General features: G+C 42.0%; 2 protein-coding genes across 3 annotated transcripts in view; one reads left to right on the forward strand and one right to left on the reverse strand.

Moving 5' to 3' along the window:
• Window positions 1-1,567: 1,567 nt before the first annotated feature.
• Window positions 1,568-12,854, forward strand: QRFP (pyroglutamylated RFamide peptide). Its single transcript, XM_069069345.1, has one exon. It carries the CDS (start codon window positions 6,231-6,233, stop codon window positions 6,732-6,734), a length of 504 nt encoding a protein of 167 aa, XP_068925446.1. The 5' UTR covers window positions 1,568-6,230; the 3' UTR covers window positions 6,735-12,854.
• The window catches only part of ABL1 (ABL proto-oncogene 1, non-receptor tyrosine kinase), a 215,342-nt gene continuing 200,564 nt past the window's right edge, over window positions 12,692-27,469 (reverse strand). For both annotated transcript variants that reach the window (XM_069069343.1, XM_069069344.1), the window contains exons 5-11: window positions 24,085-24,169; window positions 23,239-23,416; window positions 21,579-21,763; window positions 20,409-20,561; window positions 19,568-19,657; window positions 19,078-19,242; window positions 12,692-16,626 (exon numbers count right to left, since the gene is read on the reverse strand). In XM_069069343.1, the coding sequence (XP_068925444.1) occupies window positions 14,918-16,626; window positions 19,078-19,242; window positions 19,568-19,657; window positions 20,409-20,561; window positions 21,579-21,763; window positions 23,239-23,416; window positions 24,085-24,169 (2,565 nt within the window). In that variant the 3' untranslated portion in view covers window positions 12,692-14,917. The remainder of the gene's footprint in view (window positions 16,627-19,077; window positions 19,243-19,567; window positions 19,658-20,408; window positions 20,562-21,578; window positions 21,764-23,238; window positions 23,417-24,084; window positions 24,170-27,469) is intronic.

The raw sequence follows: 27,469 nt of genomic DNA on the forward strand, positions 1-27,469 counted from the left end.
TTAAAAGTCTGCTTTTACTGCCCAACTCATCAATCCAAGCAATAAATTCTCCTCTGAATTTACCTTGGCAACATTAAAAGACTTTCTGCTCAGAAGCTGGCATGGAATTAACCCCTGTAGTTTTGTGACTGACATGTGCTTTTTCCCTCTGTCAAACTCTCTGGGAACCCAAAACCTACCTGTCAACTGTTCCTGAGGCACCAACTTCTCAGAGGCACCAACTAAGTAGCAAGCTCAGGCCTTACCTATCTTAGTCCTGGTCCACACTTCCCAGGAATCGGCCTCAGTCCCTGAAGGCAGCCAGGGGGGTGCTTAGATGCTCAAAGAAGAGAGGGAGGAAAGAGTTTTTCAGCCCACGTGCTCTGGTGACATGTTGTTTAACTGTAAGCCTCGGGATTCAGGGGGACTGACACGGAACCCCCACATCTGTACCCCCCCAACCACAGAGGCAGCAGATGGGATATGGGGAGGGAGAGACTGTCTTTGGTGTCACTTCCAAGGCAGGACAAGAAGCTGTGAGGAGCATCGGGAAGGATGCTGGGCTTGGAATGAGGTGAATCCTGGTTTCTAATCCTGCGTAAAACTATGTGATTTTGTCCCTCAGTCTGAGGTTTCTCCACTGTAAAGTGGGGATAATAAAGTCTATAGTATTTACTTCATAGAGTTTCAGAAAAATAAAAAAATAACAGCAATAATAAATAGCGTTTATAAAGTGCCTTAAAGTTTACAAAGCACTTTACATATAACCTAACCCCAATTATCTCATTTTATCCTTGAAGTATCCCTGCAAGGTGAGTACCCTTATTATGCCCATTTAACAGACAAGGAAACTGAGGCAGAAAGAGGCAAGATACAACTTGTGTGTGAGGTTAAATTTGAACTCGGGTCTTCCTGACTCCAGGCCCAGTGATCTCTCCACTGTACCACCTGGCTGCCAAATGATGTACTGTCCTTCGTAAACCTTAAAGTAATACATCGATATCACCTATTATTGTTGTCTCTTTCCCACCCCCAAAGATTCTGGATGTTCTCACTCTGCTTTCTGTCCACTGAAGACCTCATCTTGTTATTCAGTCATTTCAGTCTTGTCTGACTCTTCGTGATCCAATTTGAGGTTTTCTTGGCAAAGATACTGGAGTGGTTTGTCAATTCCTTCTCCAAGTCACTTTACAGATGAGGAAACTGAGTCAAACATGGTTAAGTGACTTGCCCAGGGTCACACAGCTAGTAAGTGTCTGAGGTCAGATTTTAAGTCAGGTCCTCTCTATCCACTGTGCCACCTAGCTGCCCCAATTTCTTTTTTTTTTTTAAGCAATTGGGGTTAAGTAACTTGCTCAAGGTTACACAACCAGTTATTTCTGGGTGTGGCGCTAAGTATCCGAGCCCAGATTTGATCCCCAGGTCATCCCGACACTGGAGCCAGTGCTCTTAATCACTGAGCCACCTGGCCGCCCCTTCTGCCCCAATTTCTTAAAACAAGGGAGTCTTTTTGCTCCCCTCCAATCATCTCAACTCTGTATATTTATACAATTTGCTTTGATCAGGTGGGAGCTCTGGATCTGTCCAGAACAAACCTTTCTGGGCTATTTGGTCTCAGTTAAACTGCAGACAAAGCTAGACAGACAGTGATCTGTCCCTGACTCCAGACAAAATGGAAATGAAACCATTTCAAACCATCTGGGACTTCCCCTCAACTTGGGAACAGGCTAATGGCAATATGGTACAAGGAGAGAGGGATACTCTCTGCCAGGCCCCTTTGTTTGGATGCTCTCAGTAGACAAGGCAAAGGGGAATGAGGCTTTATAAAACTCACAAAAACTTTTCCTTCTCCAAGAGAGGAAAAACATAGACCATTCAACAAGGTAGGAAAAAAAATACAAAACAAAACAAAAACTAAAGCGGCCATAGACGCAGTACCTGGAATCAGGTGGGGTATCTCTTCCTAGGTATTTAAGTCCCTGGGCTCTGAAGTCTCCAGTCTCACGCTGGCCTAGGTATATAGAAAACTATGTTTGACTTCTGAGTCCTCAGGGAGCACAGACCCCTGAGGCTGATACCTGCATGGCCACAGTTTGTGACCAGACCCACTCTGTTATTTCCTTTGAAGAGCTAAACTTCAAGATGACAATTCAAATGGTTTGGGATTGATGAGCTAACCAAGGTTATGAGGGAGTCCAGCAGGGATGGTGAAAGCTATTCTCAGACCCCACACAATGGGATTAAATAGAACTTGTACATAAGGGCCCCAGATTACAAGCCTCTTGGGAGACAGTCTAAAGATATGACGGTCTCTGTCCTCAGAAAGCTCTGCTCCAAAGCAGAGTCTGAGGCATTCCTGAGAGGCACAAATGCAAGGTGAGCTCAGAGAAGGGAGACACCACTTTCAATTGGAGTGGAAGTGTCACAGAGAAGGTGGCATTGAAGCCAGACCTGGATATTTTGAATGAATGGAGAGACATGGGAGGAGGGCATTCCAATCACAACCAATGGCATGAGTAGACATCCTGAGGGAGAGCTCAGGGTTTGTTTAAGGAGCAGCAAGCAGCCCAACTTGAATAAAGTTCAACATATGAGTAAGAGTGATGTGGCATCAGGCTGGAAAGGTAGGTGGGAGCCGACTATGGAAGGCTGAGGCTATTGGGCTAAGTGTGGACTTTATTCAGTAATCTATGGGGAACCACCAGGGGCCATCTCCAGTTGTCCTGATCTACATCCCACCACTGGACCCAGATGGCTCCAGGGGAGAGAGTGAGGCTGGTGACTTTGCACAGCCTTGCCTCACTTAAATCATTCACTTGCAAGTCATGGCATCATCTTCCTGGTGTCATGGTCCTCTTAGAGAACATGGGACAAACAACCACCACAACAATGATGAACCATTAATTGTATAAGGGACTGATTTGGAAAGTTATACTTCAGGAATATCATTCTCAGGGGAGGCTAGGTGGCGCAGTGAATAGAGCACCAGCCCTGGAGTCAGGAGGACCTGAGTTCAAATGTGGCCTCAGACACAATACAAAACTAGCCAAGTGACCTTGGGCAAGTCACTAAACTCCAATTGCCATACCTTCACCCCTCCAAAAAGCAAAGAAAAAAAAAGGAATATCATTCTGGAGGTGGATAGGGGACCCTTCCCCCAGGTCTCTCTTAGCTAAGCAGATAAATAAAATTCCCTTCCAGATCACTAGCAACCAGCTGACATTAAACAAGCCTAGCAGTCCCACTCCCGAAGTGAGTTGCCTAGAACCTATTTCATCCTTCTCCCTCATGTGCCCAAATCACTGAGGCTGAACAAAAACCAAGCTGCCCACTAGCCATCCAGTGGTCAAGGTCAACTCATGTAATTTGTTTTCCAAAAGGGTGTTCTGGGAACACATAGTCTTCTATCTCCAGCAAGCAGACTTCCCACAAGAATTAAACACAGTCGCCACTAGTAACCGAGGGGGCTAGTTATTCTGGGACAAGAAAACGACTCCCTCCAAATCTGTACTTTGTATTAGCTATAGCACAGTGTCATGGAAGGTCTCTGAACTTGGATTAAGAAGACCTGGATCTGAGTGTTGTTCTGCTGTGTGCACGAATCACTTCACCTGCTTCTTCCCCATTCACAAAGTGGAGATGAAAATCCTCGAGCAAGTCTCTCACAAGATCGCTCTGTGGATCAAATGAGAACATGCATGTGAAAGCACTTTGAAAATGGTTAATGCACTCACTATGCACTTTCAGGCATTACCATGATGAGCTGAAGGTACAAACCAGATTAAAAAAAAAATTCATTCCTCAAACTGTTTAAAAAGAGTTGGAAAAAGTCAGTGGTGATCATGCCTTTATCTACCTGAGTTCAAATTCAGCCTCAGACGCTAGCTGTGTGACCTGGACAAGTTACTTAACTTCTGGCTGCCTCAGTTTCCTTGATTTTAAAATGGGGATAATAATGGCAGCTACTTCACGGGATGATCGTGAGGATCAAATGAGATAAAGCTTGTGTCTGGTACACTGTAGGTGCTTAATAAAGGCTAATTCCCTTCCCCTTCCCCACATGCATTGGTGGGACAGTCTGGATCCCTAGAGTGTGGACCATTTCAAATAGGTCCATTCTCTGTTTCACGTCTAACTCCTCGGTATTAGCAGTTAGTGCCGATGCTATGACAAATTGCCGTCTATGGTACTTTATCAGTTCTGTAGGCCAGTAGCAGGATTGTATTGTAAAGCTGTATATCCGATAAGCTATATCAAGATTATGACTTTTCTCAGCCACTAAAAAAGATGGTAAATTCGGCTAGCTTTGGAAGGATTAACCCAAGATAACTGATATAGAAGGAAATAGAAAAAGAGATGCCATGTAAAGATGAAATACTTTCTCTTCCCACCTAACACCTGCCCCCTTCCCTTCCTATCTCTTCCCTGCTCAGGACTGGAGGAGAGAGTGCGACATCAATAACAGAACAAGCAGGAAGGCAAAGAAATAATAGAATAAAAGACTGAGACCATTCTTAATACTAGTGGTAATTGATGACAGTGAGGAAAACAGGAAACAACTACGTCCAGTTCGCAGTTAATGAATCCATCAACTCCTTGCCAAATGAAATGACTGGACAGTGTTGGGGGTGGGGTGGGCAGCAGATCGTGCCCCATTCTACCCTCTAATCAGAATCTCTATTAGGTTTGATCAGTGCCTTCTTGCTCTCCATGGCCACTCATGTTCCCAAAGGAATCCCAGACTCTGGAATGTGTAGCAATCAATCCACAAAGGGACAGAGACATTCAGAAATTGATGCATCCCCTGAAGGCCTATTTAAACCAGGGAGAGCCCAAGAGCCTTGAGAAGCTCAGACTGGCTCTTTCTAGGCCATCCACTGGAACTAAGAAAATCAGCAACCTCCTGGGGAAGGAAGATCCAGAAGGAATAATGTAAGTAGATTTGACTCCTTGTCATGAAATAGCTTACTCCAACACACATCTTTACTCATCCCTGAAGATGGATGCAGGACAGACCTAGTTCCTTGTCTACTGTAATTAGCCAATGACGCTCAGCTTAAACAGGTGCAAACTGGGACTACAGTCCAGACTGGATTAAGAAGGTGAACAAGACTGTAGGATTGAGAACTGGGTGCTTCCAAATCCTAAAAAGCTTGAAGTCAGAGACTAGGGAAAGGCAGCTGAAATCTTTCAGGGTGCTGATGAACTGATTTTCACCATGGGGATGAGAGGGTTTCCCTAAAAGGGCACCATCTTCCTCACCTCCACTTAGCAATCATTTCATTTGAAAAGCCTAATCTCCTTCAACCTGTACAGGATCCTGCTGCCAAGGATTTCCCAGGAGAAAGCTAAGTTATTTCCCTGTGGGTCTTTCAAAGCAGACCGGTTTGTAGGGGGTGGATTTTTTGGTTTGGATTTTTTTTTCTTTCATGCTTTCTGGCTGAGGTTACTTCTATAAAACGCTTTCAAATGAACTGATTTTTGGAAAGAGCTGAAAGGCTCTGGAGAACATAGTTCTGTATTCATTAGGACAAAGAGTCTTTATCTAAATCATAGTTCTGCTCCCTAGGGGGCAGAAAGGGAATCCTAAGCTCTGTAGTCAACCATAACAGGGCCTCTCAGCTACAGAGGGAGAGTAATCATTGTAGGGACAATGGCATTTAGAGCAGCTTTATTTATGCTTCAAAGTCTACAGTGGGCATCTTGTATTGTGTCTCAAGGAGCCAGGCTGATAGGACCTCCTAGCCTATTTTTCATAGGCCTTCAAGTATGGTGAATACTACAGAGCTGGTTCTAAATTCTAGAAGCATCATATTTAAATGTTAAGAGGACATTAATAAGGAACCTAACTCAACAGCTTAGCCAGTCCTATCCATTATCAAGTGGAGAAGTATTAGAAATGGATGCTCATAACTTTCCACCCAGTGCTTCTGAGATGATAAAGCCCAAGAGTCAATAATTATAATAAAAGACTAATGAGACCAAATTCACTCAACCCTACCAGGGCAAAACTACACTGCTGTAAACCATTCAAGCAGTGGCAGTATTATAGCACTAAGCTGCCAAAGCAGCCAAATCCGGGGGATTTCAGTAGAGTGAAAACCAGCCTAATTGGTACAATCAACTCCCAAGCCTGCTAAGAAAATAAAAGCCCAAACACCCAGCCTAGTGACACTAACTAATGCTTCTTGGAAGTTGGGCTTCGCTGAGGATCTCTAGCTCAGCTCCATAGTGTTTGCCCAGACTTTGAGATGTTACTGTTGACAAGTTGTTTTGAAACACTGAGTGTGTGTGTGCAGTCTGTAACTTTCTCCCTCTGCTCCCCAATGCCAACAAACCAGATGAAAGCACCTCACTCCCTCTCCTGTCTCCTCCTCCTGACTCTGGGTGCCTGCTTTCCTCCAAGTGACAGAAGAGAAATCAGAGCTCCCATGGATGGCATTGGCAGGATTCCGATGAGCAGGTCAGAGATAGCGGGAGGTCACCAGCCTGGCTTCCCAGAAGGAGCATCTAGGCGGAAGAGATTCCAAGATCCAGCCTCCCTGCTCATCATGGCTAAGAAGCTGCAGGGACTTGGTAAAGAGCGAGCTGGTTTCAGATTCAGGTTTGGGAGGCAAGAGGTGAACAACAAAGCTACCAACATCTACCTAGCAGGTGAAGAAAGGCGGAATGGTCTCCTGGGGAGCCTGGCTGAGGAACTCAGTGGCTACAGCAGAAAGAAAGGTGGTTTCAGCTTCCGCTTTGGCCGGCGATGAGGGGCTGCAGATGGCTAGGATGATGCCATGGAAAGGAGTCTGTTCAGGGACTTTCTCCCATCTGTCTCCTCCAAGTTAAATGGCTGCCCCTGGTTCTGTCTTCTTTTAATTCCCACTTACCCTAATTCCCAACATAAATTGCCAAGAAACTCAGAACATTATTACATGGGCTTTTCTGTATGTTGTGCTGGTGAGCTGGGTGGGCCGATGTGTGAGTTCTGTGACCCATTGGTCCCAAACTCTGCTCACAAAACAGGATGAGAGAGAGATGGTATATTCTGGTAAGGAAAAACACAGCCTTTGTTCAAACTCACTGAAAAGCAACAATGCTCGGCTGTATCACTCTTTCCCTCCCCCAGTGGTATGTTTCTGATTGTTTTAAAGCAATCCCCTGGCCTCAGTGGCACTGAGCTGAGAAAGATGCAATGCAATGAATAAGAATTGGGAGAGCTTGCATGCCATGCTCTGAGTTGAAGGCAGAAGGACTGAGTGATTATAGTGGGATAATCAAAGTGTTGACAGTCTCCACAGGGATGCCTGTAAGCTGACATCCAAAATGTGGCTGTGAATGAGGAGCAGATTCTACTGGGCACTATGCACAGGTTTAAAAAGTTAAAAGTAAAACAAACAAAAAAGACCTACCAATATTCTTATTCTCCATCCCCATTAACACAAAATGCCCCTGGCAGAAACACACTACTCAATGTCAAGATGCCATTTTGGACAGGGTGGCTGCCCAAGCTATTCGGATAAGTCATCTTCCGAGTACTGTGCTTCTACTGGGCCAGGGATCTTGCGGGAATTGAATGAGCCATGCATGAAAAGGCATTTGATGTTGCTATTTAACAAGGCTGTATTTCAAAATTTCAATATATGTATTTCTTTTAAAATAAAAATTACAACCCCTGCAAACTACAGACTCTTAACTACAGGTCGTTAGTACATTAGAACATAAATTTACTGTGTTGTGAATGTCTTAACACTTTGAAGACTGAAACTATTGCATATGCCCACACACCTTTCTCAACATTCCTCTAATTGACAGTCTAGGAAATATCAGCGGCCAAAAGGTAAAGACAATGCGGAGTACGTTTTCTTATTCTACTCAGCTTTTGCTAGTTTCTTTATAGAGAACTTATGAAAAACAGTTCACCCACCCCAGGAAAAATCAGAGCTAAGCCTGCAGTGGTTTCAGACCTGGGGCTGGGTACCTCGCCTATTTCAAACATAGCTTTGGTGTCTCCTTAGATGCTATCCCATGTCAGATATAGCGATCCGATGCTGCTCACATGCTGGTCGGCTTCAACTGCTAAGACAAGGAGCTTATATTGATGTAACTATAGCAACATTTCCCCTCCTCTTTTAAAGCTGTACCTTACTCATGTTCACAATTGAATAATTTTCCATTGAACTGTCACAATTAATTGGTGGATTTTTATTAGCCTTTTAGAACCACACTGGGCTGAGCCCAGCTTGGCGGCATGTAGTATTCAACAATCCTTTCTCATTTTGTGAGGGACTTGCATTCTCTAGCAACAGCCCTCAATCTTCAACAGTCAAAGAGATGCTTCATTATGGAGAAACATATTGGTGCTACAATAGAACCAAACTGATTTAGAATAGAGAAACATGGGTAATAAGATGGAAAAGGAATACTGGAGTTAATCATTTACTTTCCATTAGGGCAGGTCTCTTTTTGCTGGAGTTTTTCACTTAATTCTAAACTGGACACTAACAAAGACAGATTTAATCTTTGTGCCTGGGGCATGTGATCTGCTTTCAATGACCATTTTGGCTTGGGACAGCGGCAATGAAGATCAGATGGTGGGACTAATCAAAGGAATATAATGAGGGACCAAAAAGAATGTGTGTCATGATTAGGGGGAAAGACAATTCAGATTGCTTCCTGAAAGGAAGAAGCGAACTTTGAATTAACACTAAAATTGCAACAGGTACTGATTCTGGGAGGGTAATCCCCCACTTCTTTACTCCTCTAATCACAAAAGTTCTAGAACTCTGAAGCAAAAACCCTTTTTGGTCAAATTTTTTGAAGTGAATTCCCAAGAGAGTCACATTTTGTGAATTTATGCTGTGAAGTCTTAGATTAATTCAGCCAATACTCTTTCATACCAGGTGTGTGCAATATACAGAGAATCCCAACAGTCTTTGTGCAATTTTCAGCTTTAATAGCTTAAAATTTACCCATGTTCACAACTGACTTTTGGAATGCATACTGTATGCATACGCGCTCCAATAGAAGGGAACTTGGGTCCCTTTTCCTTTGTGCATTAACAAACATCCCAAAAGCATGTAATTACATTGTCCATCCATTAATACTGAGTAAAACAATAAACCAGAATGGAGAGAAAAAAAATCACAGAGCTATGAAGGATGCCTAGAATGAATTCTCCTTATTGTTTTTGTTCCTTTTCCTAGAGAAACACTCACATGGTCACTAATTAATGTCACTTTGAAGGATACCAAGAATTGGGCCAGTACATAAGGTGGGTAGCTTTTGACTACAGCATTTGACTGATTTACTTTTGTCAGAAAAGCATGATTTCAAGAGAAAGTATGATTTCAGAGGAATGGAAATACTGACATTAAGTTTTCACCTTAAAAAAATACACAAAAACATCCAACACCCAACAACAAATAAAGCTAGTCTTCCAGTTTACTTGCACATTCAGGCTCAATAATCCTGAAAATTGGAGCAATCAAATTGTTAAATGCATTGATCTGTTAAATCACCTCCCACTGTATTTGTCTAAATTTAGTCTTTAACCCCCCTGCCCTCCTTCATGCCAACCCCACCATTTCCTGGTTAAAGGTCTGCTTCTTTCTGATGTCAACCAATCATCCTGTTCTATGCCGTTAGCCTCAGAATTCTCCTTTACAGTAAAAATTACTCTCCAGATTAGTGGAAGTGAAGGTCTTTGGAAAACATTTATTTTGGAAACAGATTAGGTTCCCCTGAGCAACACATTCTCATTCCCTTATTTTTCCAAATCAAGGTCACTGAAGCATCTCGATGGCTGTTTGCATCTGTTAATTGTATTTATCTAATACACAAAAAGTTCTCCATTTTGGGTGTGTAAATCTAAAGGATTTTAGTTATTAAAACTGAAGGTGGAGGTAAATAAACAATGCTAATGAAATACAATCTTACTTTTACAATTGTGGTTATTTTAGACCACAAAATAACTCCATATTTTCTAATATATACAAATTGTCGGGATTTAAAAAAATTCACAAACCATCTTTCTCCAAGTATGACAACCATGAATGAATTTAATTCACATCTCCCCATGCTGCTGGAAGTTCAAATGTTCCGTTAGCCTCTAAGCTAATGGATACCTTTGCAGAAAGGGGTACACCTGGACCCTAGGAAAGTGCCTCAGAATACAGCTAAGGCAATGGAGAGGAGATTGCTAACCCTCTGTAAACAGACTGGGTTAAACTGAGCAAGTTAGTCATGGGATGGGTCAGACTCAGTACACCCCCCTCCACCTCCCAACGCCTTTTCTCTCTCCACCAGTTATATTGCTCAAAGATTCCAAATTGTAGATGTGGGAGTAGAGGTAATAGATAATATCTTGCTTCCTAACCAGTACCCTAGTACCCTGGAAATTGAGGAAAACTGACAGACATTAGACATGGGACCTCTCCAATCCAGAGGGGAAAGCTGGAAGACATCTTTGGAGTCTCCCAACCCCCAATGCCCAGTCAAAAATGAAAGGATTTGATACATTCTTGAAGATATATGCAGCATTCCCCCTATCTCCAGCCCTCATGAGGACTCAGTCTCAGTCAGCTGTAAAGGATATCATTCAATAAACTGCACTTAAATATGTAAAATTGGGGTACAGGTTATTTTTTCTTCTTAGTGTAGATGCTGATTTACCACAATGTCACTCATTTGGTGAGGCATTTGCTCCAAAGTGTAAGAATTAAAGTAGAACTTGGATCAATCCTCTTTTTAATTTTAAGAAATAACCCTACAAACTAAAAAAACCAGGATTAATTCACCAGTGGGTTTTTTTTTTAAGCATGATACAAATTAGAAATCTGTTCACCATTAGCCTTAACTCAGGGAATGATGCCACAAGAGATTCTTGTGGAATCTCCACAACCCCTGGGGAAACTAGTCTCAATGTTACTTATCACAGGCTTTCCTCAAGTGATGGGAAGACCCATGAGATGTCACAGGTTACAGTGAGATGTTTATAAAAGGCCGTTTTTAATCTAGGGTTCTTATATCAGGAATTTCCTATATGATTTTACTATGCTATTGGCAAGTTTCCCTAGAATTCTCCAAATTAAAAATAGTAATATGAATGAACTGGAATTGGGGCAGAATTAATCCCTGTTAGGGTACTCTGGAAATTCTTGGGAAGCAAGATGAATCATCTTTCAGGTCTGAAACTAGCTGTCCAATGAAAAGGAAGAAACACTAAGACTAGTCAGGAGACCTGGGTTCTAATACTGGTTTTACCACTAGCTAAATCGTTCCCATAATGTGTCAATTAGAAGGAGCTCATGGGACTGAGTGGTCCAACCTCCTGGAAGTTTACGGATAAGGACACAGACACTCTGTAAGGCTAGGTGACGCCTAAGGTTGCACAATTTGCACATTTTTAGGTGTAACGGAGGAAGGATTCAAATGCAGGTCTTCTGACTCTTTATGTTCAGTGACCTTTTCCATCATGAACGAAGCTGGGCAAGTGAGTGAGTTCACGTCTTTGATTCTCATTTTTCTCATCTACAAAATGAGGGAACTGGATGAGATGATGGCCTATAGCTCTAAAATGACACCATTCTAGATGTGGAAATCTACCAGTCCTTTGTTCATGCAAGTTTTTTTATCTCGGATATCTTCCTCCGCCGATGATGCTCAACACATCTTCTTACAACAGAGTTCCTTTCACAGGGTCTTTGTGAACTGTACTTTTCAACATGCTTTGGTGAGCATGATATGTATTCCTTTGACAAGTCTACTGGTTTAATAAGTATTATTATCAGAGGGCTCTACTTACTTCCCCAACTTCAACTTTCCAAGCTGTCAGCTGGCGTTAAATGGAGACCAAACTCATGAAGAAAGAGAGTCCCTCTTGACAACCTGTGCTCAGTGGGTGGCTAGAATAGGCCTCTGTACAGGGTTACCATTACAGTCTTATAACACCACGTAGGCCAGCACTCCACAGCTATTCATCATTCCCACAAAGAAATAAGACACTAGGCATGTCAAAGACAGGTAAATGAGGGGTGCTTTAAGCTGATGGGTGGTGGCAGAGAGAGGGTTCAAAGGCAAAGATAAGAAGAAATGCCTTTCTGGAGGTATTAACTCTTTCAGGCCAAGAAGTAGCTATTCAAGAAATTACCTCTTTCTGCACACACTGAACAATACTCCAATAGCACAAAAGTTAATGCAAGCTTCACAAAGGAAATCATTTATTCTTTTCTGCCTGTCATTATTAAGTGGGGTAAGTTCATTGCTGTTTAGCCCCACCTTAGTTGCTGAATTACAAGCAGTCTAGGTTGCTGGAAAGTAAGTTCCTTATGATGCAAGAAAGGTCTGAGAAGAGGGACAAGGAAATTGTTCCCGACACTGCAGATAATGACACAGGATGAGAGACAGTCACAGTCTCTGTGTGCCAGTAACCACTTTGGGAAGGGTCAGTGAACCTTGTTTCATAAAAGGTGGAAATGAAATAGCTAAAGGAAACAGATTTGTTTTCTGCAATAATCATTCACTTGTCCTCCCTCTCCACTCCATCCTGGCAAGATGTAATATTAAAACTCAAGACCCTCACACCTCTCCCCAGGCTCTAACAGGCACCATACATACAAACTTTCATATCCCCTTTACCAAAACAACAAATCTTTCTTTCACCACAAACTGGATGGTTCACAAATAAATGAGTAGTTAAGGTTTAAAACAATACATGAAGAGGCTCTTATTTTTTTGCCAACATTGATTTATTTAAAAAATACTAAGGAAGACAGACTTGGACTCAAAAAACATTAAGAGAGTCACATATTGAACAAAATGTATTGGACCAAAAAAAAAAAAAGGAAGAAAATGGCACCATAGGTATTATAGAAAGGACAGCTGAAAAACTATTTACACATTTATAAAAGAGTAAGTCTATAAAAGAGTGTAATAGCAAGATACAAATGCATAATATAGTGGCACATTATGTTAACAAAACAAAAACAGTACCTCATAAAACAGTCCAAAGATTTGTGTGTGTGGTTTGTTTTGTTTTGTCTGTTTAAAAGGCAGCTGGTGGTGTTTTAACATCTCCTTCTGTTTGTAAATCACAGCAGTCTGTGAGGGCAAAGAGGTGACATGAGAATATAAAAAGCGTATTGGAAGGAAACTATTTTAAAAACCATTTCTAGCAGAAAAATAAAATACAAGTTAAGGTAATTAGTGTAAAAATAGTGTAATGCAATAGGGTCATAGGAGTTAGAGGGAAGGGGGAAGGAATGTGGTTTTTCTCCTGGTTTCTGTAACTGTAAAGGGGTTAAATCGCACCATTACTAGTCATAACCCTTGTTTCTTGAGTAATGGGGCAAGTCTCTTTATTCCCCTGCCTATAGCTTCCTGCCCCTCAACCAGCCTGGATACTGGCATGTAGAGGTCAAGGAAAACTGAGCGGCTGCCCCCTGAGTCATGGTCCCCGTACCTCCGGCACTCCCGGGAGTCCCTGGGGAAGAATGAGCAAGACAAAAGATGGCTGCTTGCCATTTGAAATACTTTCTGTGGGCTTTCCCTCCCCTCCTTAACAGTCCCTGACAGAACCCCTAGAGAAACATTAGATTGATAAGTGTTGTTCATTGTAATTAAATAAAAGGCATTCTCCAAACTCCAAGCATGTGGCCAAATGCGGCCAGGGCCTTTGGGTGTCAACACTTTTTTTCCTTTCTCTTTGGTGCAATGAACTCTGTGCTCACTGGCTGCTAGCTTCTGTATAAGAACTGGCGGCCATGATGACGCTCATAGATTTGCAGAGAACAGAGCTTGCTCAGGGAGCCTTCAAGAACGTCAGAAAACTAAATAGTCTATTGTCTCAGAAAGGGGTTATAAGAATGTGCTTCCCTTAGAGGAGTGCATAAGAAGGAAATAAATGAATACATGACTGGATCCAGACTTCTGTTCTCAGCATGTCATCCAGTGACTAGAAGTGTGAAAGGGCAGTCCCAGACCTGCCGAGTGCACAGACTCCCACTGCTGTGGGCGGCTAAACAACTTATACAATTGTACCCTTGCTTTCCTGGCCTTTTCCTTCTCTGTTATTGCAGCAGCATCAACCCCATTTTCTTTAGGAACCAAAGTCTGTTGGTCCCAGTTTGGCACTACATGCCACAAAAGGGAGGCAATTTCTTCTCCAGGATAAAGGAAAGACTAGATGACCTTAATCACAACCACTCTGTACCTCCTCCTTGGCCCTGACTGCTCACTTGATGAACCAATCAGTTGTTTCTCTTATCATAACTTACTAACCCAATCATCAGCTCTCCTTCACATAAGTAAACGAGGGGGAAAACTCAGCCCTCGGCCACCGGGTGAATCAGAGGGGCCAACCTTGCAGTGATTGCTCTGAGCACCCTTCTGAGTATTTTATTTCCTCAAACACATTTTTTAGCTTAGGAGACTTAAGAAAATCAATCGGGACAATTCCCTTTATAGGACAAGGAGAAGTGAGTGTTAGCAATAGTTTACTGGAAAGGCTCAAACATGTCAGTGTTCAGGAGGCTCATCCTTTGGGAGAATGGCAAGAGAAGGACACGGAACGCCTCCGGAGAGGAAGGAAGAAGAACCCCGTGTCTTCCATTCCCACTTCAACTTAAAGCTCACTCTAAAGCGGCACTAGTAAAAAGGGAGAGCAGAGCCTTGGTATTTTGGCTTCAGTCCACAGAGATGGAACTCCACAGATGAGTTTCAGAACAGCAAAGACTCAGGAAACCTGGGCTGAAAGGGAGAAAAACCTATCATGATTGACATCCCATGGCCTAGGCAGTCAGGCTGCATGTGCTCCAAAGCAGCACACAGTCTGTACCTTGTACCCCTTTTCCTGTCTTGGAGGCACTGGTTCACTGGTCTTTTGTCAGTCTACCATAGCTCTTAGGCTACACCTATCAGCAGTCAGCTCTGGCTGGCTGAGCCCTGGCTTCTGCTACCTCTGAACAATATCGCTGATTTCTTTCACAGAGCTGAGAAGTTTGCTAAAGTCCTGGGTGGCAGCAGGGCCGCTGCCCGCTGTTGCAGGGCAGATCTGAAGCTCTCGGAGGTTGTTTTCCAACTTGTTGATGGCCTCCCTAAAAGCAAACTTGTTTCGCATTTGCTGGATGGAGTCCACGTAGCTCACACAGAAAGTATAAAGGTTTTTTCCTGCTTCCAGCACAGCACTATGGCTGGCCATTTGCTCTGAGTTTTTGGAGATAGCCAGGCACAAGGCCTCAGTGCTGTCTAGGACCACACCTTTTGTGATAGCACCACTAGCAAGCCTCTCTGGGGGCTGGCGGGTTTTCCGCAGGGACACTCGGGTGGATATGAGAGGAATAAAAGCAGTGGAAGATAGCTGTTCCCCTCCAAGGGTTGACGAAGCAGATGGTAAAGTAGAGGGAGAAGTGGTTGGAGTGGTTGTTGGGGCCATCGACAGTTTGTTGGATGACTGTGGCTTTGGTACAGAGGAGAGCACAGGCTTTTTGACACCCTCTCCTAACTGGCTTTGCTTGGCAGCATCACTGTTCACAGCATCTGCTACCATAGTCAACTGTTTTGCTTTAATACTAGGCCCTCCATCCCCCGCTGCTTCCTGGCCAGGACTATGAGAGGACTTCGTGGATTTCCCAGCAGATGACGATGGTGGAGGAGGTGGGGCAGGTTTAAGTCTGGAGAGCTTTCCCTTGTCCTTCCCTAATGATTCAGAAGAATGTTTGTGCCTCCTCACTCTGGGCTCCTCACTGGAGACCTTACTGGTCCCCATAAATGCACTGGAGGCAGCTTTGCTAACAGGGACTTGTTCAAGTACAGCAGGGGCTCCTAAAGCACTAGGTTTCCCAGTTTCATCCTTGTGGGACAGGCCAGAGGAAGCCGTCGCTGTGACTTGTCTACGGACAAGTTTTGGCGTCAGACTTGGAGGGCTGGAACCAGGGCTGGACTCTGTATCTTTGAAGACATCATCAACAGCCTCCTCGTTTTGTTTCAGTAGCCTGGGGGGTGGGGTCACTGTGCCCCTGCAAGTCACATCAGATTTGTTCTCACTTGCCCGTTTCCGAGGCAAGGCTGGCTTCTCACTCTTGTGCCCACCAAAAGTAGAAGAATCAAACTGCCTCCCAGTGGACTGAAGGTCCCGAGGCAGTGTTACTGACCTCCATTCTGTGTCCTTGGCCCCATGGGGTACACAAGAGGCAGAACACGACCTCAGGAAACGCTTGCTGGAGTTGGGGTTACTTTCTTCTTCACTGGCTGCCAATCGGCTACTTGTTGATGCCATGGATTTTTTCCACAAGTGAGGAGACCGGAAGCCTGAGCTCCCTGACACAGCTCCATTGCTAACACTCACCCCATTGCTTGGACTTGGAAACTTGGATGCCTCAGCTGCATCTAAGGGAGCTGTAATAAAGGTGCCATTGAGGATATCTCGAGTCTCATCCTCTCCACCTCCTCTGCGGTCTGAATGGCCATCCATCTCCCGAAAAGAACTGCTTCGTTTTGGGGGGGTTGGAGCAGTTTTCTTCTTCTTCTTGATTAGGGCACTAAAGAGGTTGGTTTTCTTGTCTTTGGGAAGAAGGCGTTCATCTTCATTCAGGCTACTGTCCTGGGGAGCTCTTTCTTTCCTTGGGAGCAGTGGAGAAACAGCAGGCTCATGATCTAAAGGATCTGAAACAAAATAGGAAGCTTTTGGTGAATCAAGAGAAAAGCATTTCCATATTCCTTTTTGTGACCATATCATTAAGACCTACTTCTTATAAGACCAGACTGGCACACAGATTCTGTAGCGTGGGAGTCATATCAGGGCACAGGCTCACTGCTGATAAACTATTTCCTAAAATGATTATCAATAAGGTCTTTTTTCAGAGATTTCTATCTAATTTTTTACAAATTAGTTCTTTTGTATTCAGAGCTCTGCATTCTAATGTTGCAATTACTAACTATTTATCAAATCTGTGACTGTTTTCTTCTCTAAGGAAGCCTCTCATTCACTGAATAACTGAAGATATAAGAATAAAAAGTAGGGGTGACACTTGTCTCCTTTCCCCCTCATTTGTTTAGATTAAAGTATAAGAGTCCCCTTCTGACATCATTATCTGGTCAAGTGAAAACAATGACCGAGGCAAATAGAAACTCAGAACCTATTCCCCTCAGATCACTCAACCATCTGAATGTTCTAAGTGGCATAATTTGGAAGGGAAGGTGCTTCATGCCATAGAAACGTAGTGACAATGAGCTATTATGCTCTGAAGACAGAGAGGATGACCTTTTTAAATCTCCAAATTGGCATACTTTAAATATGAATAATGGTTTACAATAAATGTATTTAGAGTCTTCAATGTCCTCATTTTTGAATGACAGGTATTCTCACCAACAGGTCAACTACTAGAATAAGATTTCTCTGCTAGCACTCTCTAAATCTAAATAAGAGTTTGCTTATAGGACAATATATCCATTTACCATAAATCAGGCAACATGTAAGGGAAAAGGGGAGTCCAGGGGATTACTAGAATTTTTGTCTGGAGTAGAGTCAATGAAGAAGGGAGAAGTTCTGGTAAAACATTTTCAATGTTAATACTTGATGCTTCACAATATATTTCCCATTGACATATATCTTTAAGTGGTGTTAGCTGCCAAAATTGAGCCACATTTCTTATTAAGATGCTTTTCATCCTGCACTAAAGTCCTAATACACTGCTTCATCACGGCATGGAGGAAGCCCAGCTGGTGCCAGTGGAACATAGGTCCTGCATCAAGCTGAAAAGGTTTGAGTGTGGGTTTCCGGATGGTCTGCAGAAATGTCAATAGGAGGATCAACTTGGTTAAGTTCAGAGAGGCTCCTGTCCAGAGGGTTGGTATTTTTGGTTACACTAATTTATTAAATTGTCTACTATGGCTTGGATGTGTGATAAAATCAGAGATGCTTGATGTAGTAATTGGTTAAGAGTTTCCATTAAATTTTTTTTCCTAAAGCCTTTCTCAATCAAATTAAAAATTAAAAAGTCAACACATATTTATTAGGTTCCTACTATTTACTAGGTTCCATACTATGGGCATGCATTGTGCTTTTAGCACCTCATATCAAGATCCTAAAAGGATGAAAAGGAAATAGCAATGGGGGGGCCTGGGCTCTGCTGTAGGGAATGTCCACTTAAGAACTACTTTGCTTATTATTCAGACAGGAAATTCCTAATCTACTCTAGTGGTTTAAATCATAGCTACACTCAAAATCATGACACCCACTACACCATCCAATCTCCTAAATTCCCCTAGGGAGTTACAATGGAAAAGTACTTTTTTCACGAACCACCAAAATACTGTAAGTGGTAGAATGGCACAGTTGCAAGAGCACTGATGTAGTGGAAAGGACAATGATTTTGAAGACCCACCCTCAAATCCCAGCTCTTACATTTACTAGCTTTGCAACTCTGAGCAAATATTAACCTCCCTTCTACCCCCAACTTGTTTCCTCATCTATAAAATGGGCACCGCTACTACTTACACCATCTTTTTCAAAAGACTGTTATGGGGAAAGCCCTCCATAAACCACAAAACACTATACAAACGAGTTTTTTCACACCACTAGTTCTGTACCAGGGGATGGTTTTTTTTTTTTGGGGGGGGGGGGGGCAGAAAGGAGGTGGGAGGTTGATTTGGCTTTCTCTGAGTGAGCTTTTCATGTCAATGTTCTCACTACAATCCCCCCTTTCATTTGGGTTCAATATTTATTATTGTTTTATCTGCCCTGGAATGGGAACCACAAACGCTTTGAATAATAGATGAAAAGGTGGATTAGTTTCTCAGTAGATTTTATAAGCATCTCTGCCTCTTTGACCGAACTTACTGCCAAAGCCAATTGCTCCTTAATGATTCCCAAAGGGAGAGAGGGGTGCTGCAGGGTGATTAGCTTTCTGTTTTCAATGGAGATCCTTCTACTTTCAAAAAGGTTAGACTCTCTATTCCAGGACTTGCTCCTCTATGCAGGGCCTAACGGACATCTAAAAGACAAGAACAGCTTCTCCCTTTCACTTTCCGTCCCTGAACATCTGACCTTGGAAGATTCTAGTAGCTTGGAATCTGCATGATAGGAGGAAAGACTCAAAGGCTAGTAGCACATACCGCTTTCTCCCTGACTCCTTGCATGAGGAGTGTCCAGCAGCTCACTGGCATCTTTATTTTCAGCAGCCCTCCTGGATGTTCTGGTCTTAGTTGGCAATTCTGGTGCCTGCAGCAATGTACTGACAACACTTCGCACACCTTTCTTCCCCAACTCTTTTTCCACTTCTAAAAATACACGAAAGAATCATCATTGGCAACTGTCTTACAAGTCTTTTGTTTTTTAAATTAATAGGTGATTGCCTATAAATTATCACAGAAAAAAACTGATGCTAAAGCAAAACTTAACATCTTACACTGCACGGTTACAAAATAAAGTACCCCTCTAGATCCCTTCCTTGCTTCCAGGTTTCACATGGCTCATCTGCACACTCCTTTCCATAATGCAGAGGGCACAGAAAACATTGCTGCATCTGGGCCACAGGGTACACCCCTAGCCTGTATGCTCCCATCCCTAGCCTCTCATTGATCTTGGCATAACACTATACATTACCATCTGATATGCTGGACTCCTGAAACATCGTTTCAAAGGCTTGGTGGATTTCAGCAAAAGACGGTCGATCAGAAGGACTCCATTGCCAACCTGGACAAATAAAATCTAAGTTAAATAAACCATCAATGATTCCTTATGAAGAAAATTGTAGGTTATTGCTCAGCATGCTAAATGGAGAGTGGGAATATTAAAGGAACATCCTACTCCCATTTGCCAGCAGCTAGGTGGCACAGTAGATAGAGTACCAGGCCTGGGTTCAGAAGACTCATCTTCCCAAGTTCAAATCTGGCCACAGACGCTTACTAGTTGTGTGACCCTGGGCAAGTCACTTAACTCTGTTTGCCTCAGTTCCTCATCTATAAAATGAGCTGGAGGAGGAAAGCTGGTCACTCCAATATCTTGGCCAAGTAAATCTCAAATAGGGTGATAGAGAATCAGAAATAAATGAACAACAACAGACTCCCATTTAGCACCACAGAATGGATCAGGAGTCAGAGCAGATGAATGCTAGTCCTAGCTCCGCCAAAAACTCACTGAGTGACCTTGGGCAAAAGGAAGGGACTGAACTGGATGATCTCCAGGTGCCCTTTTAGCTCTGATTGCTAAGGCTTTCTTCTTTTCCTTGGGAAAAAAAAAGACTATACACTCCTTATGTTATACATATACATAAAACATATTCACATATAAAAACAAATATTTTTATTACTAAGAACAAAATTCCTTGGAAATAACATAGCCAAAGGACTCTGCTTCTAACCTTCCACATAAATCCTGTTATAAAAAAATTTTAGTTTAGTTTAGTTAAACAAAATTTTTCTCAATAGGTCTGTAGAAAACTCACATGCTCTCATGAGTTCATAGACTTTTTCTGGACAGCCTTCTGGACGTTCCATGCGATAGTTTTTTTCCAACAATTCATATACTTGTGACAGATCAATTCCAGGGTAAGGGGACATACCATATGTTGCAATTTCCCAAAGCAAAACCCCAAATGCTGGAAGAAAAAGAAAGAAAGAAGTTGAAATTCTTAAGATTTACCTGTGACTATCATCTGTGCATTAAAACTATATAGGAGAGTCAAGTACTATGCTCAAAAGCAGTTCGGATGCTAACAGACTTTAACAAGCTTCTTTGTTAATCAAAACCTGTGACACAACAGGGTAAAATCAGACTGCCTTTCAATTTACTCATTGTTTCAAACTTGAATGCTCTGAAAGAATTAGGATCTTTCAAGTTCTATTAAAGGCATAATTAAGGAAAGTCACAGTGGATTAACCATTATATAGTCTCTAGAAATATAATCGTTTTGGCACCACAGTACAGTGGATACACACCTGCACTGGGAATCAGAGCTCTAGTCTTAGCTCTACCAAGGCAAGGACCTCTGTGATCCTGAGCAGAGCAGGCTCTGGGTTTCAGGTGAGACCTCTAAGGTTCTGTCTAGCTAAAAGATTCCAAGATCACGTTTTAGAATATTTCCATTCAAGACTTAGTCAAAGAATGTAGTGGTCATTCTATCCTATGAACATCTATGCCTACATAAACTAGGAAGCAGCAAACAGAGCTTTGCATTATTGGTAACTATAGATAAGCCAGTTAAGAATCATCACTTGATAAACTGAATGGCAACACCCAAGAAAAACCCAGCAAGCACTGGTTATGAAGTCTAAAGTCATATGTGTCATTTAACTATCATGCCAAATATGAATACCATATTTTGAATAAAAACAAAAATCTGAGAAAAGAATGCAATTTATATTCAAATTACTCTGGAAAAATAAATTCATAAATACATCAAACAACAGGAAGTTATTTTGTCCAAAGCTTCTCTTTGGAAGGAAAAAAAGGGAAAAAAGAAATAAAAGAATGAAGAATAAAGAAGGGGAAAAGGAAGAATACAAGTATGTAAAAGAGAGGGAAAAAAATGAGGCAGCAAAGAAAGAGAATGCCAGCCAGAAGACGGGAGGAATGAGAGTGGATTTTTTTTTAAACCAAATATATGAGTCCTTACCCCAGACATCTGACTTAATGGAAAATTTATTGTAAGCCAGGCTTTCAGGTGCTGTCCATTTGATTGGGAACTTAGCTCCAGCATGGGCTGTGTAGGTATCTCCTGTCATTAACCTGCTCAGGCCAAAATCAGCCACCTTCACCAAGTGGTTTTCCCCTACAAGGCAGTTTCGGGCAGCAAGATCCCTAGGGAATACATAAATCAGAGGTCCTGAACATCATTTCAGTTTTGGAGATTGATAACAGTTGAATAAAAAAAATGAAAATGGCAATCAAAAGTCATTTGTTTTCTTTTAAACTTGTGTTATTTAACTCTGACATTAGAGAAAATTCCTATCGAGACTCCTCTTGTCCCATTCATATTTTAAGTATATTTTACTCAAACTGCATTTGTCAATTTTCTCTTCTTCCATAATGTTTGCCTAGGTACATCTCAAAATCTCTCTCATTTGTAATCTGCTTCATCTTGCCTCCTGATTCATCCAGAGAAATCCCATTCTAACATTGTGGTTCACAGACGTTAGCCATGAAATTGTATAGCAATCAGGATAGGGAGATGAAAAGCAGCACCTTATGAAGATAACTATTTAAGATAGCTTGGTCATCAGCAATCACAGAGAAATTAAATGCAGAAGAGTTTAGTTTAATAGGATTTTGGTAAAGCATTTTAGGTGTGCCTGAATGCAGAGGGTACAAACTTAACAGTGCAAGGCAAATCAAAAGTCAAGAAATCTCAATTTGCAGCATCAGAGAGTTCACTTTCCTGAGTGACAGAAGCATCTGAATTAAACTCCCATGTAGCATAAAAAATATGTCTTACAAGGAACTGATAGCATTTCACACACTTGATACTCTTATTCCTCACTATGGAATCTCATGTACAGATTTCATACTTCAGTTAATTGGATAAGAATGATCAAAATTGTGGCGGGAATAACATCTTGTATAAAACAGACGTAGCAAAGCCCATCAGGCCCTAACTCAGGCTGTGTCATTACTTTGCTAGGAAGCCATTTCCACTGGCAAAGAATGCAAAGCACTAACATAATTGCAGCACAATGGAAGGTCAAAACACTCCAGCCTTTAAAACAGCAAAGAAGCTTAATTCAAAGATACATGCAATTCAGCAGCAAAACATTCCTGAACCAGATGAGAGTAAGGTGATTGGACTTATAATAAAAAGGAAAAAATAAAAACTATTTTTTTAGTTAAAAAATTTTTTAGACTAGCCACTAACATGAGTTTGTTTAAAGGCAATGCCTACAGTTCCCAGGAAGAAGTAATTATTGATGAAAGCTGCAAAAAGGAACAATGTGTACTCTATTTTATATAGAGTATGATTATTACGAGTCAAGTTTTTTGTGAATCTTACTTAATACACCACTTAATCCAACATGGCTCAGACCGAGGAATTATCTATACCCCTGTGATTAACCACCATTGTGATCCAGGGTCCATTCCTTTTCTGTTTTAAATCCTGGTTTTGGGCCCCTAAAGATCAAGAAATTTCCACATGCCTTTATTTCAAGGTCCAATATTCTGCCAATACCAAAGTTAGAACCTGATTCTCAATACCAAGAGAGTGAGAAGTTTTGTAAAGGAAAGTTCTGGCTCTCATGCTAAGACTCTAAGTGTTCTAGGATGCTAGGCACAGCTCCTACCTGTGGATGAAGTTTTTCTTCTCCAGGTACTCCATAGCTGATGAGATCTGAGTGGCCATGTATAGCAGCACAACTGCATTCACCTCCTGCCGATTACACTCTCGTAGATAATCTAACAAATTCCCATAGGTCATGAACTCGGTGATTATATAGAATGGGGGTTCCCGAGTACACACCCCTGTGGAGTAAGACATGAAGTACTTTAGGGTACTGCTTTATCTACTACTTAGTAGACATCAAAATGACTGGCTTCAGGGAAAATGACTTCTGAGAAACTTTTAGACACTATACCCACACCATAATCCTAACTACCAATGAAAAATACAACACACAAAGTACAATGTGACTGCAAGTTCATCTCTAATGAGACACGTGTTTCCACTCTCTTTCTTTCCCCTAATGCTAAAAGACCCTGGATATGAGAGGTACCACAAAGTTCAGAATAGAAGAATTAGAATTAAAAAAAAAGAAAAAGAATTAGTAGTAAAACTCTAACCACTCAAGCCCCTACATAAAACGATATAAACCCTAATTACTTTTATCAGAAGATTACTTTGACCCTCAGAATCACTTTGTAAGAGGTAAGAGAACTGGAAAACTCTAATGTTTCAACAGTCAATTTTAGATTTGCATTCCTTGATTACTTTCAGATACTAGCGCAAGTAATAACAGATTAGCATACCAGAAAAATGCCTCTTGCTTTCAAGTGTTGAATGTTGGTGGAGAATAGCTGTCTAGATCTGAAACCTTAGCACGGTAAAGCAGCTTATCTCTCCTTTTATGGCACCTGTATCACCCCAGAGGGTTTAATTAAAAGTTCCTCTGCTTGGTACTTCTCTCACTTACCTAGTAATTGTACTAAGTTAGGGTGTTTGATCTCTTTCATTACTGCAGCTTCTTTCAAGAACTCTTCCACCTCCATAGTGTCTTCCTGCAGAGACAAAGAGGAAAAGTTTCAACAAGGAAAAGTGTACAGGAGAGGAAAGGGGCTGGGAATCGGAGCTAGCTTCACAGTTAGTGTAAATTGGAGCTCTGAGTTGCAGCTGTCCTGGGACTTCCATTCTTCACAACCACATTACATTGATTTGCTACTAGATGTGCACCGTTCCTGCCAATCTATTTTACTTCCTTTCCCAGGGCTCACTCTTAGCATTAATGCTTCCCCCCTCCCTGTGGCATTGAGCTTCTCTCTATTCACCTATGGCAACAAATGCAAGTTAGTGTCTGCATGCTTGGTGGCTTACTTTTAATGGCTGTTATACAGAATGTATGTTTCTACATGGCATTTTGCTAGGATGTAAGGTCATGGTAAAAATGGTATCAGATTCATGATCAAATCAACCAAGAAATAATGAACTTAAAATAAAAATCAGTCTAAAGAATCTGACATGCAACTCACTTAAGGGAAAAGAGGAGTCTATTCTCAGGGACACAAAGTGGTACTGTATACAAAATGACATACACAGAACACACCAGGATGGATCACGGGATTCTTAATGAAGCCACCATGACTGTCTGTCACAGGACCACAGGAATTAGAAGGAATGTGAAAGATCATCTAGTCTAACCCCCTCACTTTACAGAGGAGTAAACAGAGGCCCGGAGTAGGGATGTGATTACCCTAAGAGCAAGGAACTGGGAAGCAGCAGATCTGGGATTTAAGCCCAGATCCTCTCACTCCAAATCCAATACACTTCCTCATACCACATTTCCTCACAGGAAATGAGGTTAGCCACAGAACACAGCATTTAGGGCTAGCTGGGGCCAAGGTCGTTGTTAGCCATTGCTTACTGAGACAGAGAGGAGAGATAGTGATGAAGCTGAATTAGTAGTTCAAATTATTTGAGGGGACTTTGGCATATTATATTTAAGTCCCCAACTGTGAGGACAATGGAGTAAGGTGGAAAGAAAGACTATGAACCAAGTAATGAAAAAAGGGGAACTGTCAAGTAGACAGTTCATGATTGTGACAAAGATCTGTCTCAATCTTCTAGTCCACATACCGAGTCTATAAACAAACCAGATCCAGGACAGGATCAGAGACCCAGCCACCAAGTAGGATGAGAAAAAGTCACAATGCCTTAACCCTCCTAAATCATCAAGGGCCCACCTCTAAACATCCAGGGCCCAGGACGCTAGACCTCTAGTCCCTCCAACTTGTGTAGAACCAAAAATAGCTATGGATGAAATGAGTAAGCCAACAATACCACAGGTCCCTACATCAACCTCAAGCCTGCCCTGGACTGAGGAGTTGACAGTTCTTATTGGGAAAAGTCAGAACGTCAACCATCTTACGTTCATAAACTTCTTTCTCCTCCTCTTTGAATATCTGTGATTCAGAGCTGCAGGCTTCCTAGGTGAAAACTACCTTCCCATGCCTATTTTCCTATTTCCCCAAACCTGCATGCTTGTTCACCTCAGCCCTTCTTCCTCCACACTCCCTATTCTGTCCTGTCTTTCCCTGACATTGTACCTCTGGAATTCCTGAATCTATTGTTAACAAATTTCCCTTCACTTTAGGTCCTTCTTCTTATGCTCCTTCTACCTTCTTGCACTTAAGGAGTTTTAGTCTCCCCCAAGAGATGCTGCATCCCTGACTACCTTCAGCAGTACTAGTACAACTCTCTCACGCTACCAACACACTGTCCGTGATGGAGGGAATAAGTCTTTATTAAGTAAGTGCCTACTATATACCAGGTTCTGTGCTAAACATATTACAAATATCTCATTTGAGATTCATAATAACCCTGTGAGGTAGGTGCTATTATTATCACCCCTATTTTATGGTTGAGTAAACTGAGGTGGAAAAGGAATAAGTGACTTGCCCAGGGTCACACATCAATTTGGAAGTGTCTGAGGCTGAATTTGAACTCGGATATTCCTGACTCCAGGCTTAGTGCTCTATCCACTTGTGCCACTCAGTTACATCTAAGAAGAGGCTCACTGCATGCTTCTTATTAACACTGCCACTGGTCTTCTCCTCTGCTGCCAATCAGCACCCTTTCTTCCTTTGAGGTTTACTCCACATTTCTGTTTTCACCCTATTGTGATCTCTGTTACAATCATGAAAGGTTCCTTGGTCATTGTCCCTTCTTTTCTCAAGCACTTCATTACTTGGTTCACAGTCTTTCTTTCTACCTCACCCCACTGTCCTCACAGCTGGGAACTTCAATATAACAAGCCTAAGTCCCCTCAAATAACATGGACTACTAGTTCAACTTCCTTAACATCTCTCCTCGTCTTCCTCGTCCTCATCCTCCTCCTCCTCTTCTTCTTCTTTTTCTACCCTCTCTCTCCCCCTCCCTCCCTCCCCCCTCTTTCATCACTCACTCTACAATACCAATTCATCAATGTGGCTCTGACCTCACTTTCTTCCTTTTACAACTCAAGATGCCAGATAGCTAATTCTACTATATACTGTCCTGTACTTTTGAATCCCTTGCCCCTTTGTTCTATAGGACTCATACCTTGCCAAAGTCAACTTTGGGGTTACCCCTACTCTCTGCTTTCTCTGCTCTATTCTCATGCTACAGAATACCCCTGGAAGAAGTCACATAAACAAATCAGTGGGTCTATTACAAATTTATGATGATAATAATAAGAGCAGGTCACATTTATCTAGCACTTTAACATTTACAAAGTACTTTATATAAATTATCTTGCTTGACTTACAGTATTTAATTTCAAATGGATACTCACTACTATAGGGCAATCCTTTCATTCTACCTGGTTTGAGACAACTTCACTATGGCTGTCCCAAATCTTTTCTTCTGACAAGCCACCTATACAATTCCCCCACAAACAATCCTTTCATCAGAGGACTGCCTTCTGCTCAATTACAGACCATCCTAAATTCCCTCTCCTCCTCTTATCTTATACCAGAAACCCTTTCACCATCTCTCATTCTCTCCTCTTTTATTCTATTCTCTGATGAAGAAATGGTCCTTCCCTTTGCCAAGGTCAGTCCTTTTATGTATACCCTTGATCCCATTTCCCTCATCTCTTCTGGATGTTCATTCCCTTCAAGTATCATCTCCCACTTTGTAATCTTTATTGACCTTATCCATTGACTTCTTTCTTGGGAAAAATATGCCTAAATCTTTCCAGTTATTAAGAAAGAAAAAAATCTCTTGACATGGACATTCCCTCAGGCTATCATCCTCTATCTCCTCCCTTTCACAGCTAAACTCCTAGAAAAAGCTTGTTATCATTTCCATTTCCTCACTTCCCA

This window comes from Petaurus breviceps, unplaced genomic scaffold, assembly GCF_028583685.1.
Source record: "Petaurus breviceps papuanus isolate PSGF00001 unplaced genomic scaffold, PetGlider_PUasm1.0 90779, whole genome shotgun sequence".
Lineage (NCBI taxonomy): Eukaryota > Metazoa > Chordata > Mammalia > Diprotodontia > Petauridae > Petaurus > Petaurus breviceps.

Coding starts and splice junctions, on each gene's coding strand:
- QRFP (XM_069069345.1), top strand. CDS start 6,231: ATGTTACTGTTGACAAGTTGTTTTGAAACACTGAGTGTGTGTGTGCAG.